Source organism: Plodia interpunctella, chromosome 1, assembly GCF_027563975.2.
Source record: "Plodia interpunctella isolate USDA-ARS_2022_Savannah chromosome 1, ilPloInte3.2, whole genome shotgun sequence".
NCBI classification, from domain to species: domain Eukaryota; kingdom Metazoa; phylum Arthropoda; class Insecta; order Lepidoptera; family Pyralidae; genus Plodia; species Plodia interpunctella.
This window is the reverse complement of record NC_071294.1, coordinates 4,434,864-4,462,621: the sequence shown is the minus strand read 5'-3', so window position 1 is coordinate 4,462,621 and position 27,758 is coordinate 4,434,864. Positions and strand designations below refer to the sequence as shown.

Genomic DNA, 27,758 nt, shown 5'->3' with positions numbered 1-27,758 from the left:
TATTGTTGCTGTCAGCTGAGTTGATTATCGAGCAATGGTGGTGTTATGACCTAGGAAAATAAATCGAATTCATTGCGATTTATTGCTGTGTTATTTCACTTTAGCTCAACAAATATATTGCTGGATGAAACTTTAGTCATTGGGGTCCTTGGACAGTTTAATATCAAGACATGGATTGGAGTGTAATTGTGTGATATCTGGAATCTGTGTTCGTAAGTGCTGAATCTTTGTTGTTCCAATGTCTACAAACGCAAAAAATAACACGTTCCACTTTAATGATCTCGAACTGTAATATCTTAGATAAATGTTATTCTAGTTGTTGTGTATAAGTTAGTGCATTTATTTCAAGTAATATAACATTATTATGTGATGTATTTGGAAATTTTTATGAAAATAATAGGCAAATTCTATGAGTGCCTATTCTATTGTTTATTTTGTATTTTTTTTGCTTCTTGGCTTACATGCATCGAAACAGGCTTAAGTAATATAATCCTTTAATTATATGATAGACTGTATTTAAGTAAAACCAGTGTAGAATTAAATATTAACAGTAATTCAACATATATTTTATGGATCATAGAGATGAACCATTACTTAAAGTAAAATTGCGCACAAAATACCACGTTTGATCTAGAATTCATGTTTTGGACAGAAATATGCAGGGTCACAAGATAGATTTTGTAATTTATTATTATTAATCATATGATAGACTGTATTTAAGTAAAATCAGTGTAGAATTAAATATTAACAGTAATTCAACATATATTTTATGGATCATAGAGATAAACCATTACTTAAAGTAAAATTGCGCACAAAATACCATGTTTGATCTAGAATTCATGTTTTGGACAGAAATATGCAGGGTCACAAGATAGATTTTGTTAATTTATTATTATATATGATGAAGATGAAGGCCAATTCAAATTAATTGTAAAACTATGTTTATTTTATTTAAAATGTGTTCTTTTTTTGCAGCCTCCATGGACTTTACCTACTGTGAGCAATAGTTTTGGATTGTTTTTATTCCATATCCTGTTTTATTTTTATTCACAATGTTATATGTGTTCCACGTTGATGCCGGTCAGATGACCACCTATGATATGAGTCTGACTTTGCAGACGTAAGTATATTATTACTACTTAATTTTTCATTAATAAATTCTATGACTCTTTTTTTAAATCTAATATTTTATGAACATAGTATGATGACTTTGCAGTAAACAATACATTACTCTATAATTAACTGAATTAGGTTGCATCAAATTATTTTAATAATCCACATTAATCATTTTGTGCAGAGTGGCAACTTTAAAAGCTGCTATTGAAAGAAAGACAAAGACACCATCAAGTTCCCTGGTGCTCCTCGTAAGTGGTGGTGAGGTGCTGCATCCAGACCATATGGTGTCATCGTACAGTGCTGGCACAGATACAAATCCCATTTACATGTTCAGCAAGCCATCGGTCAAGGAAAGCCATCTAAAGCAATCTAGTGAGTGAAATATTTTATTGCGAATGGCCCACTTTGGTCCGTCCACAGGGCATCACTGAGCTTTCTGCAAAGATTATTAAAATGCTTATACTGTGATTGTTCCAAATATGAGTTTGGTTGTGGGATGTTAAATACTTACTAACGTAATTCTAGAAAAGTTTTTGAAAATAGCGCAAGCAACCTACCATGTTTGACAGAGCACCACTACTTTGTGTAACAATGGGTATAAATAAATCAATTTAATATAATTTTTTTAATATTATTTCATAATTTTACATTGTGCACAGTGTACTTCAGATCGAAATATCAAAATTAAGTAAATCTAAAATTAAGTATAGATCTAAACAAATGTTAGTAAACATTAATAAATAATAAAAATAAAAATTCATTGCAAATTCGTTCTTATCGCTGATGCATAAAGATACAGTAGATCATTAACACTCAACAAATATAATGACTAAATTTGTTTACTATATATTAGTAATTATTGTGGTGTGATGATTAACCATGTTACTGATATCCACTTATGTTGTGTTTTGGGGAATCATTATGATATTTTTAACTGTCCCATTGTTGTATCTTAACTATCATTCTGCTTTACTGATATACCTACACACTTTTTATTATTTTCATTATCTCCTTGTCCAAAAAAGATGTCATCTTCACATTTTTATTAATTAAAGTACATGGTAATGGCGTTTATAAAAATACCCTGTATTTGGAGACAAGTGAATGTCCCGAATGTAATATCATAAACTTTCATAGTGGTATACCATAATATGTTAATTTCTATTTAGTATAGAATGCACAGTACTAGCTATACTTAGTATATAATGTTAGTAGCTCCTACAGGTTGAGATAATAATGATTAACAAATCTCAACAGTGTGCAGCGATTTAAGTCCCATATTGGAGTTAGAGTCCGGTGAATTCCGGAGCGGAGATCGGACCTTCGATGGGAAGTCTGTTGCTGATCTCAAAGCAAGTGTGGAGAAATGCTGCTCCATGGCGCCCACTGTCAGTACTGTGATATCCTGTGCGACGTTAGCGCAGAAGTTCAGTGACCTCGCACACGAGTTGTCAAGGAGCTGTGAACAATTGGTGCATGAACAACATTTGCAGCATCAAGTAGGTATTATAGTAATAGTGATATTGGGTGTAATCGTCCCAGAGTTGTAGGACTGATCATCCCTCTGGTGCCTTGCACGGGTATGAAAATAGGTAAACAATAATTATGATAGTGATTCATATTAATTTGTGCCATAATTTCTTATGAGGTGATGGAATTTCCCCAATAAAGCTAGTTTATTTTTTATTAATCTGCAAAACATAGTCAAACTACAAAACCACATGAAGTCATTATGCTGTTTTTGTATGTGACTTTATTACGTCATCACTCTTCACTGACATTAAACATTAAATGCCAATGTATTATGTACATATTGTATATTGCATTACTTTTTATCAAAGGTTTATATGTTTATATAATGTAGATTTAAAGATTTATATGTTTAGTACGGCGTCTATGACTTGTGTTTATGCTACTTTTAAAGTATCTGATATACCTAAGTAGAATAGTGTTAAAAATTGAGTTTCACAAGTGCTGGAAAAGGCTAACTGGCAATTAACATTGGGCTGATTTAGCTAGAAGTCAGATTACAATAGAATAGTTTATCAGTAAGTAGGAAAACAGTCCTTTAGTATGGGATGTATGGGGCCATAAACTGTCAGCTACGACCAAGCTACGTCCTAGCGATATTGGGTTTGCACTAACTTTTTCGTACCCTATCGCACATCAAAAGATTTTCTTAGCATTGTTACGTCCAATATATGTGGTATTAGTATTCGTACGTTGCTATGCTCGATTGTGCGGTCGCAGCATAAGTGATATAACTTTTGTCTTATATCGCATAAATTTTATTTTTAAGTATTAATCAAAGACATTTTATATTACCTTTGAGTTTTTCCGACTACATTATAATAAAGATTTTAGTATATTTTTATAAAACATAATTTAATAATTTTTGTTGGTTAATTCAATTTTGTTATTCAGGGCTGGGCGGCAGTAGTGGCGAATCTAGAAGACATATTCAACGAATTTTGTGATCGATCAAGAAATTTCAAAGAGTCGTTCAAAAAGCATCGAGCAAAAAAGGAGGAATACCATGAACAACTGAATGCGTAAGTTTAGTTAGTTTATTATGTTTTCTTTTATCACAATATTTATTTATTCTCTACATTTATTCGTGAATAAATGTAGAGTGCCTAATATTCAGCAGAAATGGGTCGAAATCATGAAATGTTTTTAGAGGTGGCTTCTTCAGCCATTAAAGTTAAAGAGTCCATTCACGTATTCCCGCTTACTATCAACCAATTAAGTAAGTAGCTAGTCATCAGTAAATTGCTTCGATATTGTATGTAAATTAAACTTGCTTTGAGTACAATGTCTCCATTTTTGTATTGAAGTATTTTTAACAACCGTGGCGTGTGTGTGTCCCGTCCTAGCACTTACTACACTAGAATTAGGAGACTAGGATAAAAATCATTGACAGCTGAGAAGCAACAACAACATTCTAAGGAACCTTGACGTCGTCGGGCGTAAAACCACAAATTAAAATCTTTGTATGAACTGGTCACTTCACCGCACACTGTGTTTAATTTGGAGTCTTTATCTCAATGCGATTAAAATATACTAAATCAACAATTTGGGTTTTTAAGTAACTATGTCACTGAGTACTTTACTTTTAATTCGGCCAATGTCATATATCCTTAGTGATTCACTGTTGACTTGCGGGTCAGTCGGTTGACATGTGCGCATCACGACTTGAACTCGAAGAGACTCGTTCTTATTGATAATTCTTAATATTATTAACTCTTTGTTACTATTTATATACGAAGATAATAGTATATAATAAAATATAATAAACTTATTTTTTATCTCTCTGATCTCGCGTGACATTTTCATACGATACGTTTATAATTAGTATATTAGCTGTTGCCCGCGGTAAAGCCTATGGCAATGTCTGTAGCCTATGTCACCTCTATCCATCCTATCTCCACACAAAAAATTACATTCATTCATTACTCCGTTTTGGCAGTGAAAGGATGACAAACACACTTTCACATTTATATTGTTGAGATATAGGTATCATCTGTTTACTCTTTCTTACAAATAAATGTTGATTGATTGATTGGATATTAATAGTACGGATTTGCGCTGAATAATTGGCTAGTATATTTTTATGGATAAAGTATTGCGTTTCTAACAAAACATAACCACATAATTAACTGCGGTAAGGATAAGGCTGCGGTTGTTGCGCTGCTTCTTCTTCATCTGTGCTTTGACATAACATTGACCGTAATCATCAAATACTTCCATACCCTTGAGGCCAACTCGCCCTTAGCCACTGACCTTAATTACTGGCGAACATTTAGTAGAACATGCACTAGTGACATGCACCGTTTCATATGAACTAAGTATTATATTGCTGCTGCCATGCCGAAGAAACACTTTAGCTGACTATTTTCCAAATTGAGTAATTTTTTTATAGGATTTGTCGTACCTACTATGCTTTAAATTCATGTTGATGGCACTAAACAGCAATAAACAAATAAAAACTGATTAAAACTAATAGATAAAAAACACGCGGAAACATTTGTATTCCGAATATGTATACCAATACAATTATTTTTCGAAAAAAGCTCTGTTTAAGTATGACGGCATATAATAAGACGTTGTAGTGTTGTTTATTGATTCCACGATATATGGAGTGCAATGCTTGATAATGGCGGAACGAATGCGTAACTATAGCGTTTATTTCTTCCGCGTTTGTAGGGAAATATGACATGAAATAATTTTATAACGTGTTCGATATCTTTATCAAATGAGATGCGAAAATAAAATGCCATAATAAAATAAAATATAAAGAAAGACTTTATTCGGCTAAACAAAACATATTTACATATTACGTTGTTTACTATACTAAAGTATTTATACCTAATTTTATAGGAACTTATTAATAATGGAAAATTCGGAAATAGAAGCCGAAAAGGTAACCAGCTCAGTTACATGCCGCGGCATGAGCCACAGCGCTGATTTTATACTTACTTTCTTCCGAACACATCTGTATCAGAGAAGCTGTGTTAGAAAAACGTAATACATGTATCCTGAAAAATAATACAAAACTAACTTCTATCAAAGAAACTTATATTTTATTTCAAAAATTATGTTGGTAAAAATAGAAGACCCGTGGCGCGTAAACTTCGGTGTCTCTGTAATAAATTAATTAGTCTAGGTTATTCTGTTTATGCTTTTCGAGTTCCCCATTTTTAAATTATGCAGCCTATCTCTCTAATCTGAACGTTATCAGCAGAGCGTCGGATACCAGGGACCGCTTTCCTTCTTTTTGTCCTCCACTTCGCATGGTTTTCGACATCTTCGTTATCAGTAATTTTACACGGATAACATCCCTGACGACGTCAAGTCAGGATATCTTCCATTTTACCCGCATCATTGATGACATCAAGCATGCTATGGTTTGCCCTTTCTTCCAGGACCAGACGGAACTGAAATAGTCAGACATTTGTTTTCTTCGTGATTTACTTCTAAACAATGTTCTATTGTTACAGACTCAACGAAGTATTAGAAGCTCTAGGCAAAATACCGATATTGCCAGCGTTGCAGGTCAACGCTGAAGCACATCGGTTCTCTGGCTTCGATGTCTTTGAGGAGACGGACTTCGAAGGCAACCTATATAGGGTCAGCCATCCACTGGACAACAGCTCGGAGACAAAGCGCTGTCAGGACTTTGGAGTGGAGGCTTTCAAGCTCTCAGAGGAAGATGGTAAGTGGATCTTCTTCTTAGTATGTCGAAATTAATGTGTTGTCTATATTGAAGATTCGAAGTTGCGAACAAGTTTTTTGGCAGTCTCAAATTAGTTTGTATTAGGGTAGCTGTACCAATCGATGGAAATGCGCTTTATTGCTAAGTTCCTGTGACCGTTTCGAATTTTATAGTGTTATCAAAATGTTTTTCACATGCTTTGGCACGCCTTCTATCGAACAAGAGATAGCACATCTTGATCATATGTGCTGTACTACGATAAAAGTTACCCCTATAAGGTCTCCTTTCGTGAAACGTCGCATATTATAATATCCGCGTTTTCCTCACAGTGTTCGAACAAAAAGCCCCTCCAACAAACAAGGACGTAGCCGAGATGCAAGCAGACGACCGGCCGATCGAGGAGTCAGATGAGGGAATCAGGTTCGGCCCCTACTCCTCATACGAGAGTAAGGAGGAGTTGACTCTCCTCCACTGGATCTTGGCGCAGGGCAACAAGGCCTCCTTGCAGGATATACTCGATTACTGCCAGAAAGGACTAACTTTAGTAAGTTTTTTTTACTTTATTTATTTATTAACAACTCCGGCTTCGCATGGGTGCAATATTATGCATGTTAAATACATATAAATATTTCTCTTGAATCACTCTATATTAAAAACTATCAAAATTTATATATAATTCTAACAATATTTGTTTTTCATTTCCTTAGTTTTAAAGATCTAAGCGTACATAGGGATAGACAGTGCGAAGCTACTTTGTTTTATACTATGTAATGATATACACAAAATAACAGTGTAAATATAAAACTTACAAATAGGAAATTAAATACAAAGGTGCTACTTATTTCTATAGAAATCTCTTCCAGTAGACCTGCGAAAGAAAAAAAGGAAAAAAGATTGTTTATTTTTAACCTGAGACCTAAATTGGTTTTTATATGGCTTTGGCCACGTGGTCCGACTGCCTTTGTTCTACCGATTAGACAACATTATTATTTTTCCTAGTTCTACTTACTTTTTGTTAGTTCGATTAATCGGATTGTCAAGAATTGTGATTCCGCGGTGTCCTCTACATAATAATAAATATATGTTTAAAAAAAATGAATATTCATTAATGAACCAATATCTTAATTGGTGAGTGTTATCGATGTAAGTTGTTATTAAATACGTCGAACAAAAAATAATCACGATTTCAATTTGTGATCTAACAAATAGCAATTGTTTGATATTTGTTACACTTCTGTGTATATTGAGAATTTTGATAACAAGCGTGATCCCATTGTGATTGCGGAACAGCGGTTTCTACGCACTTATCGGAAAGTCATAAAATCTAATCGTGACATACTTTGTACGGTGTATAAACAAAATAATAAATTTCAATACTGAATGGAATATCTTCAACGTAAATTCTTCAATACGCACAAACGGATAGGAAAATGAAGTGGCTTGATATATACTCGGGAAGCAACATTGTTTTATCTATGTATTTCACGCTTAGATATGGCAACTTTTTTTGATGCGATTCCCGTTAACATTTATATCTGATGATGCACCCAGGCACCCAACGAGGGGACTTCTCAACGGTTTACAGCACAGACATGATTTGTTTGTCTATGATCTCTCTGATGTCAATAAAACATTGTGTAAAGACTAACTGTAAGTGTACAAAACCTACGTAATTTTCTATGAATTCCCCAGATCGACACGGAGCCGCTGAAAGAGCGGGAGGAAGAGTTATGCCATATTTTAGAATACGCGAACTTACACGGGCTGAAGCAAATCAAAGGGATAGAGGACCGGTTGTACGGGCTCGATCAGCTGCTCAACGACGTTAGAAAGAGAGAGAAGGATCAGCATGATCAGGCTGCCTCACTCATACAGGTAAACGTTTTAATTTAAAAAATCCTAGTTAGTAACATGACGGACCTCATGGGCCAACTATAACTTATGTATTCGATGTATGGGTATGTTCGGTTCGTTGAACTTTAGTTACAATATTACTACCTGGAATTTGTATTATAGGATGCCGATTATTATATATATTTTTAATTATTTTATCATAAATAGTCGCATAGATGAATATGATGTAATAAATAAATGGAAAAAACTAAACTGCGTGCGCGATAACAATAAAAAAAAAATGGTTGCCTGTAAAGTCGGTTTTACGGGCGAAGATTTTACGTGACAACGTCTTTTTACGCGCGCGGCAGACTGATCATAGTTGAGTGGGAGAGAGACGCAAGGCATTCGGCGGGCCTCTCTCTCGTTCGGTGACTCATCGTAACGTTACCGGGCGTTACACTTTTTCATAAGTGACTCCCAGCCGCAACCTAATTTAAGACGTTGTCACGTCAAAAACAAACACACACTAACGAATTCAAACTTATTTACGACCACAAACATATTCAGAACCATAGTCAAATAATGAACCCTCGTTGGCTTTGGAAGGAATACATTTATTTTTTACTTTTATGTTATTAAAAAAAAACAACAGTGTTTCATTGAAATTTTATTGAAATTATTTATTTTTCAAGTACCGCGAACGTCTAAACACAGCGTGCGACCCATCCGTGCTGCCGACGCTGGTGCAGTCGCACCGCTGCCAGCTGGAGAAGCTGCTCAAAGGCCACCAGGCCATCGTCGACATCCGCCGGAGAATCACCAAGTCCAAAGACGAACTGTCATATATACTCAAGTCTAGATTAGAGTGAGTATTTTGTACAGCCTATGGATTGCATATTAATATATTATACCAGTAACATGATACGGGGTCCGGTGAATTTTCGAGCATTACCGTTTTTAAAATCTTAAAAATCAAAAATTGATAAAATTTTACAACACAGATTATTATTCTTATTCATAAATTAGGATAGTAAAAAGATTCTTGTCTTTGTTGAAATTTGAAGGAGGGTAATGACTGTTATCGAAATGGTCGTTGAAATGACGTAATACTTTAAGACTTACTGACTTAGCTACTTCCGGTTGTGAAATCATATGCTGAATCTTTAAAACGCCCAAATGTGGAAGCAAATGAATATACATATAATAATTCGCCTTCGTCCACTTCAATTACATAAAAAGTTGCAAGACGTGACGTGATTCATATAAAATAATGGTAATTTTTCGTGCGTGATATTTAATGCAATTTAATGCCATGTGATTGTTTCCAGGGCGGTGCTAATGATCGAGAACTCGATGTCCGTGCAAGATGCGCACGCGATGCTGTCGTTCCAGTGCTTCAACCGCCTCGCGCGCTACTTCGGGATCGTCGCGCAGCTGCACCGCGCGCCCGCCGTCTTCGTGCACGCGGTGCACGAAGTTGCACGACGACGGACGTTCTCCGAAGCTCATCTCAAGGTCAGATTGAATAGAAATCTTATTGGGCACAGAATATAAATAACAAACATATTTATATATTTATTGGTATTATATTTTTTCTGTACCGCATGTCACGATTTCTTCTTCAAATTCCAGTGGGCAGCCGATCTCGCATCGAAGCTGTTAAAAATCCACGAAGAAGAGATATCCCGACGGCAAGAGTTCAACAAACTCTTTGAAGGTCATTTCCTCAAAAGCTTGTTCCCGGGTATGACAGACTTACCCCCTCCGTTCGCGACGCAAGCGCCCTCTGTGTTCGACGCGAAGTTGCCCAAGTTGACGGAAACGGATGTAGAATTCATATCAAATTCCTTCCCTCAGTTGACAGAAGAAGTGCCCAAGTATGATATGGAAGCGACCGTCAAATTTTTTCAACAGAGGTTTGTGGAAATTCTTTAAATTATTGTTTTTTTATTACTGACCATGATCTCGGTCTTAGTCTGATCGTAGTACATTGGTATTTATTATTGCTTTTATTTTATTTTTCAAATCAGTTACTTTTACAGTTTACAGTTATTGCCGAAAATACACAATGTGTCATACAAAATTATTGTATATTAATTGTCTTTTCAGGCTTAGTACTGGTGATGAAGAGAACAAGGATGAAATTGCTCAAACGGACACGTATGTATTTTTATAATATGTTACGATATAAAAACAGTTAGTTATATACTTCAGCAAAGGTCCCCCAAAAAGTAGAAAGAAAAAATGGTTCATTTTGAATATTTGTAATGAAAATAATATTTTGAAGGAATACTAGAGAATATATTTCGGGTTTTCCTAAACCTTAGTAGTGTAAACTGAACTAGAAGTGTAGACAAGCTTGAACTATTTTTCCGAAAAACAAAATATGTTTTTGAATATACTCAATCTAATCACTAAATATATTTCAGGGAAGCGGAAACAGAATCGAAAGCGGTCGATATCGATCCACCGCGGCCACCCATCCAAACGGTGGACACTTCAATGACTTGCGTTCCCGTGACGGCGGCGGCCACCACTCTCACGGAGGTGCGCTTGACAGTTATACGCGAGGAGCTCGAACCCACGACACTCGAATCCACGTCAGTGGAACATAAGACAGTGGAACACGAGTTTGAGCCCGCACAGTTTTACATCGAGGAGTCGCTGCCCTCGAGCCTGGAGTGGGGCCGGCTCGGACAGGTGCATAGCGCGTAGCCGACCTCAGGAAATTAACGGATCGATATAACACATACATTCTATAATGTGGTGACGGCAAACTAACTATAATATTGAATAGGCTATTTTACACTCAAACTATTAAAAAGTACTTAATTATAATTTTATTAATTACGTGGTTTAATATTTTTAGCTTTCGTTTGACTGAAACTCTGACGTAATTTATTATAATAAAATACGTATACGAAATAGACTCTGATATCACTAGGTTGTTAATGTCATTCAAGTTCCATTGGAAATAAATGTTTTTCTTGTAAAGAGAAAAAAATATGGTGAAATAGCCTGTCGTAATTATTTATAATATTATTTAAAATAATTATTAAAATAATTTTTTTATTTTAATTTCTCATTTAAAATAAAAGTAGAAAAAAGAAAGGAGTTTCGTTGGTTTAATCATTTGTTATGCTAAATATTTATTGATTAGGTTGAATTGAATTTACCAAGTTGCAAGGGCTTGATGTAGATTTTTTCTCGATCCGTTAAATTTTCTATATACATATACAAGCGCCATAGCCGAAATCGTCAGTTATGTGATACCTCCTAAAACTGCACACTGAGGTGATATAAGAATACCGCCATAGGTAATATAAGAATATCGCCTTATTGTGCAGTCAAAATAATTTCAATCTACCCTAATTCATTGCTATGCCCCCACATAGAGATCCATCCAAGGTAACTTAACAAATTCAAATTCAAAATTCTTTATTCAATTTAGGATGATATACATCACTTATTGACGTCAAAAATTACTTAAACTTAACATTGTTGATGATTGTATGTACCGGTATGTATTTGCCCATTTATGTTGTATATGTCAGCCCCCAATATGTGAATGGCCAATTTTCGAACGCTTGATATTTCATGCCTTGAATAGTGATTCATTTCGGGGAGCTATATTGTCTATGGTCTATGGATGGCAATAATGGTTCATTGTACAGTCAACATCATATCAAGCTGCTAATTCAAGGGGAAGTCGGTGATCCGTGCGGCTGACTGTACGATTGAAGAGAGTTTTATTGTGATAATTTTATTTAAAGTACTTCAATATAAATCGTTCCATATGTGGAGGTTTCACAAAAAAGGACGTGTAGTTGTTTATGTTGCTCCTGTCTATACCGGCCCCGTGTCAGCTGTCGTAGTGTTTGTTTATTTCGCATGGTCACTTGCCATTACTATACTGCCGTCGTAAGCAATAGGGGCGCAACCAACATTTTCAAAATCCCAAATAAAAATGCTGGGAGATGCGCCATTTTTCCACTGGTAACGAATATGAAAATAACTTGATTTTTGAAAAAAAAATGCGACTATTGCTAATGACGGTAGTATAGTTCTATATATATTTCTACCCGACTCTTATTACATTGCTATCTATACTTGTTCAGTAAAATATAATATTTTTCTATAAACATAAATGATTTTTCAGGACAACATGGACACGCATAAAATAAATATAGAAAAACTGCAGGAATTCCTAATAAATTTATGTGGATTATGTAGAACTAACATTCTGTTTATAAGGGGAGAACTGGCCAATTTAAAAAACGAAATAGACGAGCAAAAGAAATTTGTAAAGGGAAAATATTTAGAAATTTTAGAGGCATGGAACAAGAGCAACGAAGAGGCAGCTATAAGGTTTCGTGAACACACTCAAAGAATGACAGTTGATCACGAGTTAGAACTTAGTGATATGAAGGCTGCTATGAAAGAGAAAGAAGATATCATAGACTCTATTAAGAGTGAAAAGGAAGATCTAAAATTAGAACATCAAATGGATATAGAAAAGTTAAATAAAGAACATCAAGAGACAAAGGATCTTTTGGAAAAGACTCGACAAGAAATGAAAGAGCTTGAAAAGAAATTGGCAGAGTACGATGCGAATAAACAAGTAGAAATTAAAGAGTTACAGGAGAAGATGCATTTGGATTATAAGGCAGAGATTGAGTCCTTGCGATCCAGGTAATAATCGTTTAAGTTAGTGTTGAACATTTCATGACTTGGGGTGATAAATGTTTATTCACTTAGCAATCTGTCTCAGGAACAGAAAGGATTGTAGGTATATAAAAGAAAGAAATGCAGTAAAATATACCAACCAGTTACAGGTTTCTCATCTAATGCCTGTTTAAAATAATATCAAATTTTAGTAAGATATCAGTTACATCTCTTCACGCTAAGGGCATTCATCGCATCCATAGAACGTCATACATACAAATGATGTGTTATAGTTTTTAGTCAATTATTTCTTCAATTTGAATTAAAGAAAGCAACTCATACAATTTACGTTTTTCTCACGAAATCGCTATTAATAATCTTGATATCTAAATACACGTATCATTTCAGGTTCCGCCTAGTAGCGATCACGAATATGGACAGGTCACCATCAGAATCGAGTTTAGAAAAGATCGAGCGAACCGACGTGATCGAAATCGCGAGTCACAACGCGATCGTGATGCAGACCAAAGAGAATGCGGAGGTGGAGAAGGAGGAAGCGATCAAAAAAACTGCAGCAGTATACGAGGCGTATTGGAAGGCCAAGGCCGAGGAGGAAATTACTGCGTTCAAAACCAAAGTGGAGAATGAGAAACAGGTTTGTGTTGTTCAGTGTTTAATTTTATAGTAATGGTACAGTTTCTTCGCTCACTATATTCATTATGGCTGACATTAAAAAAAACACCGCGCTCAGTCAATCGTACTATCGTAATGTTCAAATTTGCCTTGGATTAGTATTTGTACATTATCGCGGAAAATTCAATTGTGTTCCATTTTTATAATCAAAGATTAAACTTAAACATACTTTTAAAGTTTAAAAAGGAATGAATATTTATTTTTATGTAAACCACTCGTTCGATTTAAACATTATTATTTATTTATTTAAAGTTCATTGCACTCAAAAATACATATGATACTAGTCTATATGATTAATATCATATAGCTACAGCTTAATAGCTATATATAACAATAGGTATAGCTTAATAAAAAAAGGTAATATAGCTATTAAGCTGTATCTATTGTACTATATTAACTTTTTTTTTAATGTTTTACCTATTGTACGATTATAATAAATAATATGTACATATTGTATCATGAGTATTTCGGAGTGTAAAAATGATATGCAAAAATGATGACCAAGCATTGTCCGCAAGTTTACCTTATTGTGGTTTATATTCAGGCGGCCAATGAAAACACTCGTCGCCTGATAGCCGAGAAGGACCGTCAGATTAACGAGTTGAACAACTGCGAGAGGACACTGATGCTGCAGTGCCACAAGTACAAAGAAACGATACAACAGCTCACTGACCCCGAGACCAACGACTATGATGCACTGCTCAAGACACAGGTAATGACAATAATAATAAAGACAAACTTCACTTGTGGGTATTTTTTTTGTGTGTCTTTTGGCATGAAAGAATGGCCGTATAAGAGATAAATAGTCATACAATGGCGCATGGCGCGTCTATTTTTTATTAATTAATTATTCAATTAAAATATTTTATTGCAGTTAGCGTCACTTGAGAATGACAAGGCCGTGTTGCAGCAACAATTAGCAGATTTGAAAAAGGAGTTAGAGAAGAGAGACGAAGCGGAGAAGAGCAGAGGAAGTGATAGCGAGCGCAGGTGTGTGACTGTTTAATGTGAAATATTTTTAATAGAGGTGAATTGGTAGATAATTTGTTATGTATTGAGTTTAATCTAGGCCACATGGTTTTCATATTTTTGACAACCCTGACTCCATTGTCAACGCTGGCGGCTGTTTCGCCTTTAACAAGGCTGTCAAACAACTATTTATCTAGCTTATCTGCGTGTTTCCTGTTTGTTTTCGGGTTGTGACATTGCGATGCCCGGGGTCACCGAAAAAACAACCTTAACATTATGCAGATTTGGCTGTTATTTTACAGCCGGCCGCCTGTATGACGTCAACCTTTCTTGGGAATACCATTGTTGCTTATCAGCTGCCTAGGGTTTGTGTCCCTTACTCGCCTCGCACGACATTTATGATCGCAAGCGCTAGGGCTGAACCACACGCCGCAGGGTGTCCCAACTGCCTCACGTCATGCACGATGGAGGACCTAAACTAGGCAAACGATAAACGTAGCCATATATTATTCTAAAATTGTATAAAATCCGATTATTGACAAGAACAAGGGCGGAACCATACGCCAACAGTTGAACAACTGTACGAATCTCATGAAAGTGTGGTGTGTTGTATAGATCGTCGCCAGCGACGGAGGAGCGTCCGCTGTCCCGCTGCCACACGCCGGTGGGGCTGGCGTGCGGCACGCTGAGCCTGGCGGCGTGTATGCCCGGACACACCGTGCTCATCATGTGGGACCCCGCGCACCACAACTACACTGTGCTGCAGGTATACTAGCTGTTTCTACATACATATATATATAAACAATACATAACCCTTTGTTGCACACATAAACCAATATATACAGTTATTTTTGTTTTATGACTGACATATAAAGATATATGATCACGCATACGCCGTGAATTTTTGCGTACTATTTCGCACATCAAAATATTTTTTGTAGCTAGGGAATGAGATAGCAATAATTCGTCCGCTAAAGCGGTCACGGGGTCACAGATTATAGTGTGAGGGAATGAAAAATAGTGCTACCAAATGAACAAAATTACACTTTTTTGTTTTATTTACAGGAAGCGCCAATAATGTATTTCGTATACAGCGACTGCCTACCTGCACTGGATCTTAGTCTCAACGTGAAGAAGGAATCTGACCGCAAGTTGTATGCTGTAGCCACGGTGGAGTCTAAGGAATATTGCTATGCTAAGAGGGTACGTACCTTTTAAGCCCATAATTACGTTAAACAACAAAATATTTAACAATTCTATGTCTCTTTTGAAATAAGATAATGTTTTAAGAAAAGGTACATAAAGCGTATAAATAGTGTTTTCTTTATATGCACCTCCGTTCTGTATATCTATCCTTCTCGGCTAAAAATGGTCACTCAGTCACTTATATAATCACAGAGAAACCTTTAGAAATAAGTATGTTACCTTTAGAATTAAGTATGTATTAAATAAATATTCTGTTATTTCAGAATATGAACCGCTACAATATGCCGTGCGGGTCTCGTTTCTACAGAGTACACGTGAAGCCGCTGCGCGCGCAGCCGCCGCCATCTTGCTGTAACCACAAACACAAACCTGGTCAGTTTATATACTAGCTGTGTCTCGAGGCTCAGTTCCTGTAGGATTTTGGGGATAAAAGTACATGTGTTAATCTAGGTATCATACCTGTATCACACTAAAGGCAAAGACTGTCACTGTAGACCTCGGTACAAAACTCGTCTATCATACCTAATTCTCATCTATTTCAGCTATCAAACAGCAGTGCTTGTGTTGTTGTGTACCGGTTTGCAAGGTGAGAGAGGCAGTGTAACGTTGACAAAAGTTCAATGAACTACGATTATTGCGCAAACCCTGGACCCAGACGTCTCATCTCACTTACAAATGTTTTAAACCATGATGTTTTTTTGTTCAATATTATTGCTATCTCTTTCCGATCGTAATAACATTGGACAATTTGTTAAGTGGAATATCGCCTTAAGAGAATATAAGCAGACGTTAATTGAATAATATGTGTGCGCTAGTGTGTACTTAAATTTTGGACTCCCTGGGATTTTTTCATGTCAAAATATTAACAATGGGATGTTAGCAATATATGCGCTGACCGCAATATTTTAGTTTCGTTTTATACGCACTTGTAAAAAGCTTTATTTTTTCGAATATTGCTGTAGGTATATGCAAAATAATTTCATTCTAACCCTTTATTTAGCTTCCTTTTCTTTTGCGTTCATTAAAACCTCATCCCCGATCCCCGGTCGGGTCATGATGGAAAATGATCTTTTTCTGATTGGCCCGGGTCTTGGATGTTTATCTATATATGTATTTGTTATAAAATATAGTATCGTTGAGTTAGTATCCCATAACACAAGTCTCGTACTTACTTTGGGACTAGCTCAATCTGTGTAATTCGTTCTAATATATTTATTTATTAAAAATAAACAATTTATTTTTCATTTCTTGTTTGGGGCAGATTTAGGCGCTAAATTGAGCGATTCATGTGATATTTTGTTAACATTCGACTAGAAAAAATCACATTTGTTTTATTATTCCACGAGAAAAATTGCATGAACAAAAACACTAAATAAAAAAATTCCTATGTTACAAAAGAAGTCTTACATATTTAATTTTATTTGTTTTTTTTTTTGCTTTCTATAAACTGTTGATTTATCTACAAGATAATAAGTACCTATTCAATTGTAAAAAATATTATTGATTTCTTAGCAAAATTATTTATTTAAGATAACAATGAGTTGCAGTTTAAAAACCTCTGATATTATGACGAACATAATTCAGTTACATCATGAAAAAGTATATTAAAACTAAAACCAATACATAAGATAGAATAATACGGCAAAATACTAAGGTTGCAGGCTGTAGTGACCACTTACCAGCAGCAGGGCCGCAAGCCTGTCTGCCTGCTTGGTAGTGAAAAAAAAAGGGCATTCAATAGACAGGCCGAGTGCTAATATATTTGACACGTGACGCGTTGCGTTGCAGATACTATGAAGAGCAGCATACTCTCCGTGTTCGGCGATAAACGACCGCTCAAGAAATGGTTGACCTACATGCATGCCCCAGGTCTTTGCTTTTTCTTCTCATTTTATATACGTCATAAATCATTATAACTTAGTCATTACGATATATAACTTAAAAGGAAGATTGAGAAAAAAAACAGATACCTAACGACAATAACAATGATTAACATCAAAGACAAAGACAACGAGCAAGCGTAGACAAATAAGATAGTACGTTTCCGTACAACTTTCGGATAAATGAGATGAAACTCGAATATCTACAGTCGTGGCAGGTTATAAAGATTTATGCTAGTTCTAATTTTCTTTGCCTGCTTCTGTTGCTTTTTTATTTAGTTGCAAAATTTTTTCACCTATATTTATTTTTTACTAACACTCTTTCCCTATATTAAGCCATACTAAGCCATCTCAATTTCAATCGCTCAAAGTGTCAGCGCATGTGAAGGTAACGTTGCAAAGAACTCGAGTTCTTTAGTTGTGTTTTTATAGACTCGACTCAATTATAAAGACTCAGTGTGCTGTTTTGTAATTTATCAATCGACTCTTTTTATATAGGATTCAAAGGCTCGAGTTTTTTGTAACTGAGTAACGGCGTTGTGTTTGGCTATGGAGGTGGTGGTCAGGACAGGGCTAACTTAATGGTGTTTGGCACATACTGCATGTTTATCAGGTTAAATAAATTTATTTTAATAAATGAATTTCCTAGAAATATTAATTTCACAGATCATAGGCATAACATTCTCAATAATGCAAGCGCCGTCTTTCGGGTATTGGAAACGACGACAAAATTAAAATTATTTCGCATGATGCAACAAAATAAATATAGTATACAAAAAATATAGAATACTCATTATTCGAATAAGTAATTTTCAATATCTCTTTTGCAGATTTGCAAAAGTCGGTTGACACGAGTCAATCGACTGGTTCCACGACAGACGACGCCGCAAAGAGCACAGAAGTCGCGACCGCGACTCTCATCAACTTGGAGTCACCCAAGTCGCCTGTTGAGCCGAGTCAGTCCAGTGTTAGTGCTGTTACGGTTCCAACTTCTGAAGATCAGTTAGACTCGATTGAGACTAACGATCCTGATTGGTCAGCTAGGATGCAAGCATCTACCGCTAGTGCGATGTAAGTTTAATTTTTCTTAATAAGAATTAACTAGTTGTTCGCCGCGAATGTAGACCTCGCGAATACAATAAATTTTGATGAGAAAGTTATCGCGTTACACATATACATACATTCATGTAAAAAATGTATTTTTGCTCCAAGTACAATGTTAGACTTCGCTCGCTCGGTCAATGAAAAGTCAACAGGTATATTTTCAATCCACTTGAGACTCCAAAGTCGCCAGTGATAATTGATAAATTAACTCACAATTTAAGCCCTCGGTCATCGTTCTTCCAGGATCATTTAATATATATATTTAAAAACCTTAGGAAAAATTAATAATTATATTTAAAAACCTTAGGGTTTCAGCGGATCCTGAGACACTTTTAAACGTTTACTATGGCCTATGTCGGTCATTATTAATGTACGGTGTTGGTGTATGGGGAACTGCAGCCAAAATGAACCTACCCACTTCAAAGAGCGCAGAGAGCTGTCCTCAGGGTTATGACGCGTGAAAACGTTTTTACTACCCAACTTCTCAACTTTATAAAGACGTCTCAGTTTTAACAGTGAGACAGCTCTTTGTATTGCAGACAATACTCAGAAAGCATTCCCAGATGACATACAACCCAAATTTGAACTCACACAGACGTAGACATCTTCGATATAAAGTATGCCCCATTCTGGTACACAGAACCTCACTGACTAACAATCACTTCCGGTTTATCAGTTGTAAACTATATAATACCCTAAACAAAGATACCAACATTTATTCTTGCACAAAGTTCGTTTGCAAAAAACGAGTAAAATAACACATTCTTAGCCTCAACTTACTCTCAAACCGAAGATCTCCTGCTTTAATCTACCTAATCGTTCGCAACGCGCTCCGGTATTCAATGTTAAAATTTCAATTTAGACACTATATTACTTACACAATTATACACACTTATCAAAATCACATTTACAAACCCACTTACTTACCTACCCTACCCACTTACACAACAAACTACACTATACATAACACTGCAGTGCACTTTAATTTTATGCGTACCTAGCTATAAGTTCTTTTTCTTTTTATACCTAACCACGATTTCCCAAAATATCAGAATGTTCTAGTTTGAGAAATTTGTTTCCACTAAATACCTAGTTTTCCAATGATACTATACTTATCAATTGATATACCTAACAAGATCCCAATCGCTCACACCGCTCCAGCGGCAGGCCGTCTCCGCGACACAGGCCGATGACGTCTAGTTCGAGCACGGGCTGTTGCGGATGGTGGATATTGACTGGGATATTTTTTCAACTGTTTTGTATTAAGTATTGTTTGGCTGAATTAAGTTTATCATCACTTTGACTTTTTACGGCGATGCACGTTAATGTTTGCAAAATAGGTGATGTATTTATATTGCAATCGTTTCAGGACGGACATGGAATGCAGCGTGGGACGCTGCCTGGGCCCGGAGCCGGTGGAGCTCCGAGTGGCGGCGGGGGCGGGGGCGGGGGCTGGAGCGGGGGCGGCGGCGGGCGCCGAGCTGGCGGAGGAGGCCGCGCCCTGACGCCGCCCGCACTAGTGCCGGCATGTAAGCCAACACTATTCTTATGTCACTGCGTCTCGTCCCGCGGCACCGAGGTCTTAAGCCTAATTTTCATAACTAGTAGCATGAAAGTTTCGTGATCGAACGTACGAAATTATTTTCAAGCCCCTAGTTCCGCAGTGAAAATCAGACATTACCGTTCTTATGATTCGTGTGTTCGATGTGTGCGGCGAGGTTAGCTCCCGATGCGGCTATCTTGTCGACGTCTTCCACGACTATCGCGACTCTGATGGTCTCCGTTCAATCTCATCCCTCCTCGATCGATGAGTTTCTCTATGAATTTCATGTCTTTGTGATCATATTATGCTGAAGTCTTAAGAATATCTTTTATTACTCGATTCCTCTTTATTTTTAGGCTAGATATTATTTTCTTATGAAGTTTGGAGTTTGATTCGAATTATTTCGTTCGACGGTGATTTCTTCTCAATAGTACAAATTTGTATAGTCGTAAAGCTTTATCTATTGTTCGCCGCGGATATTCGTATTTACCATTTTATTTTTATTTTTTACCTATACGTGTTGTGTTACTAGTAGTAATCGGATTTATTTAGTATCCCAGCATACAATTTGGAATGTTATATTTTTCTATGAGTATAGTGATATAGGTTATCGCAGCACAAAGTAGGTGTGCGTAATCAAATGTTTTTTGAAAGCGATTTACTCACTGGCGCCCCCATCTATACAAATTATTTACTTTAAATGGAAAATCAAGCGAATACGTATTGCGACTATGTCTAACTATTCATTAAAATATACTTTTTTTTATTATGAAAAAAAATTAAATCTTAGATGTATGTTTCTTCCATGCTGGTCCAGGTCGAAAACAAATCTCTAAATATTTGACACAAAACAGTGTCTTTAAACCAACTGCAAGTCATGTGCAGGATGGAAATGATTACAAACTTGAATTAATTCATGTTTATTAAGTTTTCTATTGTAGTCATGTCTTAAATGAATGATTTTGATTGGGGGCGCCACTGTATATTTGACAAGATCGTATATCCACTAGAAAACATTGCCGCAAAATATCGCTTTTTCTCGTTCTGTACAATTTACATAAGCGAGAACGATTTGCCATTTCATTTAAGTCAAAAGAAATGAGTGAGATACCATGTTGAGCGTCAGTGTTGGCTATTGGATACGCGGCTTTACAGAAGAGTAAAGTATGGTGTTCGCAGATATTAGATGTCTATTTAGAAATAGAAACTTCATCCCTAAGATTCTCTTTACCTATAAATCTATTTGAATCCTAAGTCATATTAATTGCTTAATGGGACAGTCGGTCCCACATTAGGATTTCCTTAAAGTCGGTAGGCTTCTGCGAACGATAACGCTTATAACCTCGATCTCGATTTTACTTGAACTCTTCGACTTCTATAGATAGTATTTACAACTAATTTCAAACCTTAGCTATAGAACGTTTGAACTAATGTGTTATGTAGACATTATATTAAAGACACGGGTTATTCAGACAATTTTTTTTTCTGCATTCTCAGAATGTGTGTTTTCTTGTGCCCTTAGAACATTTGTGACGTCATAGATATTTTATTTATATATCATCATTTTTGTTGTCTTGTTGTTAAAAAAATAATCATATACACGAAAGATTACCTAAAGTAAGATGATTAAGACGTGTCTTTATATAATTAGCTATAAAACTTTAGTAATTTAACACTTTAAAGCTAATCAACATGCTTATCCGTCTTATTTTGTATCTACCACATAAACATCACACGGAAAGTTGTAGATTTTAATAATAAGAAAAGCACAGACACTCGCGTCCGTAATTATTTTGGCGGTTCTAATGTTAGTAGTTTGGTCGAAGCGCAAATTGTGTTGTAAAATATGGGGCATCGCTTCGTGTAAAATTTGTTTGTGGCCTTAAAGTGGCGCCCTCTATGGGGCTACGTCGTGTGCAGATGTGTACTGCGACTGTGATACACCGTGCTGTGCTCCCTCCTCCCAGAATAAATAATGGTAGCCGATGGTTTTACCAGTACAGAACTCGCTATTGTAATCTTAATTAATATTTAGGCCTATATTTAAGAAAATCAGCGATTATAAGTTTAAGCTCGTTTTGTACTAATAAAACTGGTCGCTTGATCCAGCAGCGTTTGTATTTATTTTACTGTTTTCTTATGTCATTGTAATAAACAGAGGTTTGGAAGGATTTCATATTAAAAAAAGTTTCTTTTTGCAAAATATGGTGTTCCGATTGAACGACTTATTTGCTAAATGGGTTGAAAATACTGAATCGTTTTTAGTGTTTAAACGCCTGTCTATTGCAGTGGATCCGTGAATTTGTTGCATAACTTGTGGATCTGTTAATTTATTAATGGTACAGAATTACTGTAGTAAGAATTTACAGCTAAAATATTGTTACTGTACATAGTTGTTTGCGGATGATATAGCGAACTCGCTAATTTAATTATAGGTTTTCACGGAATCAGGGAACTGAAAATATTACTTTGGATAAAAATTGCTATGTGTAATTAAGGTCTTTTATATTTGGTACAGTTTTGTCTTGTCTCTGCTGCGAATAATAGCAGAAGTGAACATTATGTGAAGGCTAGTTCTTTTTATCAGGAATGTGGCCAATATAAATATGTGCTTTGCGGTCAAAGGTATTCATCGTTAAATTTTGATCATCGTGTCATGTTACTGTGTCATACGAAACGTTTTCGAATGTTTTGCGATTTGTAAATTGCATAATAAATCTTATTGTGTGATTGCTTAATGGACTATTTTGTAGTGACCAATTTTATCGTTAGAAAATAAAAATAAAAATGTAAAATTGACAATTTTAATGTAATTTTTATATACAATAAATAGACGATTTTATACAAATTGTGTTTTATTTTATCCAAGAACACATTATTTTATATAAACGTATACTTAACATCCGAATAGGAACAAAAATAAGTCGTATGCTTTGATACATTTTGGTGTCAACACAAATTTAAAACAATCATATTTATATGCCTAAATGTATGTACAATTTACAAAGCTATTTACACAGAGTTCACTACATTATAAGAGAGCACTGAAGGCGTTTGCAGCTTGTTGTTGCGCGTCGAAGTATTGTTTGCACTCGGTCACGGGCACTTCGCTACTCGAAAACGCACAGTCCGTATAGTTCCACGCTTGCATGTCTACATTGGTATTTTGTGCACAGTCCTGGCCGTATCTGTAATACCTTTGATCTTGCATGTCCATCACAGGTGACGTTCTAGTGCTATCTGTAGGGTAGTACTGTGCTTCTTCAGGGTAGTAGGCGATATTATAATTTTGCTGTTCGCAGTATGCATCAGCCTGTTGGTAGCAGTTGCCGAAAAGTTCGGGGGAAGGGGTTTCACTGGACTCTGAGCCGCCTGCTGCCCGTTGCCATTCCAGCCAGTATGCGTCTTCAGGTCGCGAGTTTTCATTGAGATCGGCGAAGGTCGGTGGTGATTCTAGGGTGCTTTCTTCCATGGGGAAATCTAGGCGAATTGGTTGGTCGAGTTGGAATATTTCCTCTGGATGGAAGATGTCGTCTGCAGGGAGGGCCGTTGGATCGTACTGCTGGTTGGGTAGTGAGGGAGCGGGTGCGGGGTGTGCGGCGGGGACGTATGCTGCGTATTGATGAGGTTCTACAGGAGACCAGGACTGCGGCGCGTAGGCTTCTGCTGGGTGGTCGGGGCGCCAACGACATGAACATTCGAATGGCCCGCACGTGCATGTGAGAGCTGTTGGACAAAAGAGAAATAAAATAAGTTTTTAATAATTCTTCATACTATCAATGTGACGAAGTGTTTTTTGTTCTTCTGAAACGTCAAACGGAGCATTGGATTGAAATTAATTACTTAGCCCCTTTTTCCAAGGGCGGAGCTGCAAGCCGGGCTACAGCTAGTGTTTTTATAAAATATTTACGAAGCCTAATAGAAGCATTACAGGTAATTTTAATGGCCTTTCGCCTAAGTTTTTACTGTCTTTGTTAAGTGAAATCTTATTCTATGGTTTAATAATAGATAACTACGTACATCTTTGGTTATCAGGGATAAGAGGTGGTGGCTGCGGATGAGGGTTGCAGATCTTCTGAGTCTGTTTGTCAGGTTTCACAGTTAGGATCTTATCTGCTATAGCCGCCTCCCTAGCCAGCAGTAGGGCTAGTCCTCTGACTCTTCTTCCTGCGCCTAGAGATCTGCGGACTTCGCTGGCGCCCTTGGCCTCAGGCCTGGGGTGGTCGTGCGCGCCCTTCGCTTGAAAGAAGATGGCGTGCTCAGTGTGTCGCCAGAAGTGTGTGACGGGGTAGCCGCAGTGGCCGCGGCAGGGTTGCACTTCCAACCGGCCTCCGTTGCAGTGCCGGTTCGGACAGGGCTTGCCTGGTGAAGAAAACAGTCATTGTATTGCAATTGTTTTTTTTAGTTACAAACTTTTTGAGAAATAATACGTTTAATTACTTCATAATGTCGATAGTATTTAAATACTGCTTTCAGGACGCAAGTAGGGAGTAGGTTATTCTAACAACAATGTCGAGGGAAATTGGTTATGAATTGAATGAAATAAGCGCCCTAATTGGTTATGAATTGAAAGAAGTAAGTTACCCCAATATTCACCTTGTTGTTTCTTCCTCGCCTTATCACAAATGGCTGGTCTCAGGTGAACCCTCGAGCCATCAGGCAGTCTACATCTTGCTGAGCAGATAAGGACTCCAAGACAGCTCTTTTTCAGTATATGGACGTTATGGTTATTGGTGTTTCTCATGGCCCATCCAGAGGCGTGACGACGGGCTTCCTCGCAGCCCGGGGGGTATACGCGGCGCACGTGGCCGTCGCACCACTCGGAGAAGGTGTCAAAGGTCACCACGCGAGGCACCACTGCGTCGTTGATGTCCCATTCTGGCGTCCCTTCGGTCATGTCACCGCGACTGCTGGAGTTGAAAAGAAATTATTAAGTTGACGAGTGATTAAACCAATTAACGTTTAAAAAAATACTTTTAAATTAGTACTGAATATATAAAATGAGTTCCTATGGTTGCGCCCTTCTTAAAATTACCCTTTGGAATGAAGCTGAACAAAACGCAGCAATTTAGTAGTGTAAACATGGCCGAGTGCCGAGGAGCGAATCGCAGGGAAAGCTCCCCTCAGACAACCAATTGCCCGGAATTGCCGTCTGAAGGGGCAGCTCTAATTGGATAAATAACTTTGTGTAAAGAGAGGATAATATAAGTAAATAGAACACGTCGTCGGGCGCTTTAAAAAGTCTTATAAGAAGTTTTTAAGCCTTATAGGTAGATTTCGAAGCATACGAGAGTATTGCACTATCAATAAGTTTAGTATGATCAATATATACTATTATTATAAAGAGGTAAGCGATTGTTTATAACTCTTTGTGAGTTTGTATGTTTGAGAAGAGTACTCTCCGAAACTGCCGCATTGCCAATATTTTATCTCAAAATTCCCACGAGAGCAAAGCCCCGGGCAACATCTAGTTGATTATAAGCATAGTTACTTTGTTATAAGTGTTTAGCATGATCCTAAATTCATCAGAGCCACCAAAATTATTGTCTTTTCAAGTCATCATGTCGAAAATGCTCGACTAATCTTTCCTCGAATCTTATCTAATTAAATTTGTAATAGTTAGGAAAATAAACTAGAAACAATATTGTATTGCAAAGTGTTTATTAAAAACGCGATACATTGATTCTTCTTTTATTTTCCATCAAAGATGTTTTTTTTAAGGTTTCAAAGCCATGCAAAATGCTTATCAGGGCGAAAGCTCAAATGTGTCGCCGCGTAGCTGAGAGGCTGCGTGACTGGCGTGGTGCCACGGCATCATCGTCTCAACGAGCTCAATTGGCGTCAATTGGCAGCCTTCCCCAACCCACCCTGCTTTGCCTGCCATAGATCGACCCCACCGACACGCTAATTTATGAAGTTATTACGTAGGACCGTATATGGTAAAGTTTTTTTTTATTTAGTTTTTAGGCCAGATCAATTTACTTAGCGAACAGAAAAATAAACAATGAAAGTAGTCGCAGGTATCGTTTAACTTGTAACTTTCTAGATCTAGTTAAGTAAGTAGATACCTAAAATTTAAAACTGATTGATGGACAAAATTAAAAATGATATTTTGAGTAATGTACTCACTAAAAAGTTATATTAAATAGAGGTAAATCTAACTTAATTCCTCCCACATCTCACATAGTGTAGGAAGAGCATATTGTTTTCGCTACAAGTAAGGCAGATTGTATGGATAACGGATAACTAATAAGTACATACTTAGGTAAGTATATGATTTCACATTTAAGAAATGGTTCACCAGTATTCCTTATATCTTATTGTACAAAATAGCGTTTTTTAAGTGGGGTAGTAGATTAACCATTAGTCACGAGTAAACTTTTCCCTTTTGATTACTGAGTTGCATTTACAAGCGGTAGAACAGGTAATTGGCAGGATATAGGCGTTTTTAACACCGTGTCATTATGCTACTGATCAACACACTAATAGACGTAGATAACATAGTCTTAGCTACGACTTTACGTAGCGTCGTCGTAGAGTCTGCCTCTACAACTTTTACTTGCTACATAGCAACTGTTTAATTTTATTTGCTTCTGTGGCGTATGATTTCACCACTAGTACCACTCTATCCTCCCGTGGGTGTCGTACCTGCGAGGAGATTAATGGACACCGCCCAGGTATCTAATTGGAAACGAACGTAATGTGCAAGTACCTACGTAATACTATTTCAATAGACATTAAATTTTTGGATATTTAAATAAAAATACCTATATGTGAAATTTTTACTTATTTTACGTATCATTTATAGAAAATTTATATATTTATCTGATAAACAAATAAATAATAAAATAAATAAATATATTAGGACAAATCACACAGATTTAGTTAGCCCCAAAGTAAATTCGAGACTTGTATTATGGGATACTAACTCAACGATACTATATTTTATAACAAATACATATATAGATAAACATCCAAGACTCGGGCCAATCAGAAAAAGATCATTTTCCATATTGACCCGACCGGGGATCGAACCTGGGACCTCTCGGTTTAGAGGCAAGCACTTTACCACTGCGCCACAGAGGTCGTCAAAATCTAATCTTATAACTTCCCACAGCGATTTGTTAAACATTTTTATAAAATTAAAGTGATTTCGCGGAAAACAAATATACTTAAATAGCAGCAGAGCATGATTTTGAAAATTTTAAGAATTAAGAAATGCCCATCTCTCCTTGTATTCTTCTAGAAAGAGCTAACCCTGGAGATTTGTAGCGCCATCCGTTGAGCAGTTTTAATTCAAACCAAAGTATAATTTCAAAAATGACAGAAGGTTTTTTTACTATTTCTAAACAAAAATAAATAGGTAAGTGTGTACTTACAGGATCACCATCTCCGAATAATTACGACACGATCACTACTACACTGTCCTTGTAATCCTAGAACTCACTCACTATAACTAAGTATAAAAACAATGAACGCGACTAAAAATCGCTAAGTGCAACACACGCGCACACTGCACAGCCTCACAACT

At 36.6% G+C, this 27,758-nt stretch overlaps 2 protein-coding genes across 6 annotated transcripts; one reads left to right on the top strand and one right to left on the bottom strand.

Annotated features, from left to right (window-relative positions):
- On the top strand, nt 1-23,075 carry Atg17 (Autophagy-related 17). Of its 3 annotated transcripts, none has more exons than XM_053768696.2 (23): nt 1-212; nt 976-1,120; nt 1,298-1,488; nt 2,374-2,615; nt 3,541-3,668; nt 6,117-6,331; nt 6,661-6,875; nt 8,024-8,206; nt 8,860-9,032; nt 9,496-9,682; nt 9,800-10,083; nt 10,277-10,327; nt 10,597-10,714; nt 12,327-12,859; nt 13,241-13,487; nt 14,070-14,237; nt 14,400-14,515; nt 15,110-15,260; nt 15,560-15,697; nt 15,964-16,072; nt 17,489-17,569; nt 18,411-18,651; nt 20,054-23,075. In XM_053768696.2, the coding sequence occupies exons 2-23, from the start codon at nt 1,053-1,055 to the stop codon at nt 20,187-20,189; spliced, it is 3,975 nt and encodes a 1,324-aa protein (XP_053624671.1). In that variant the 5' UTR covers nt 1-212; nt 976-1,052; the 3' UTR covers nt 20,190-23,075. The 3 variants fall into 3 exon arrangements, with proteins under 3 accessions (XP_053624671.1, XP_053624502.1, XP_053624593.1); XM_053768527.2 differs by having other exon boundaries at nt 10,597-10,867; XM_053768618.2 differs by lacking the exon at nt 17,489-17,569 and having other exon boundaries at nt 10,597-10,867.
- LOC128683302 (transcription factor glial cells missing 2-like) lies at nt 23,074-27,758 on the bottom strand. Of its 3 annotated transcripts, none has more exons than XM_053768825.1 (4): nt 27,607-27,758; nt 24,812-25,137; nt 24,248-24,589; nt 23,074-23,953 (listed from the first exon to the last, which is right to left on the bottom strand). In XM_053768825.1, exons 1-4 carry the CDS (start codon nt 27,615-27,617, stop codon nt 23,259-23,261), a joined length of 1,374 nt encoding a protein of 457 aa, XP_053624800.1. In that variant the 5' UTR covers nt 27,618-27,758; the 3' UTR covers nt 23,074-23,258. The 3 variants fall into 3 exon arrangements, with proteins under 3 accessions (XP_053624800.1, XP_053624983.1, XP_053624892.1); XM_053769008.1 differs by having other exon boundaries at nt 24,824-25,137; XM_053768917.1 differs by having other exon boundaries at nt 24,812-25,134.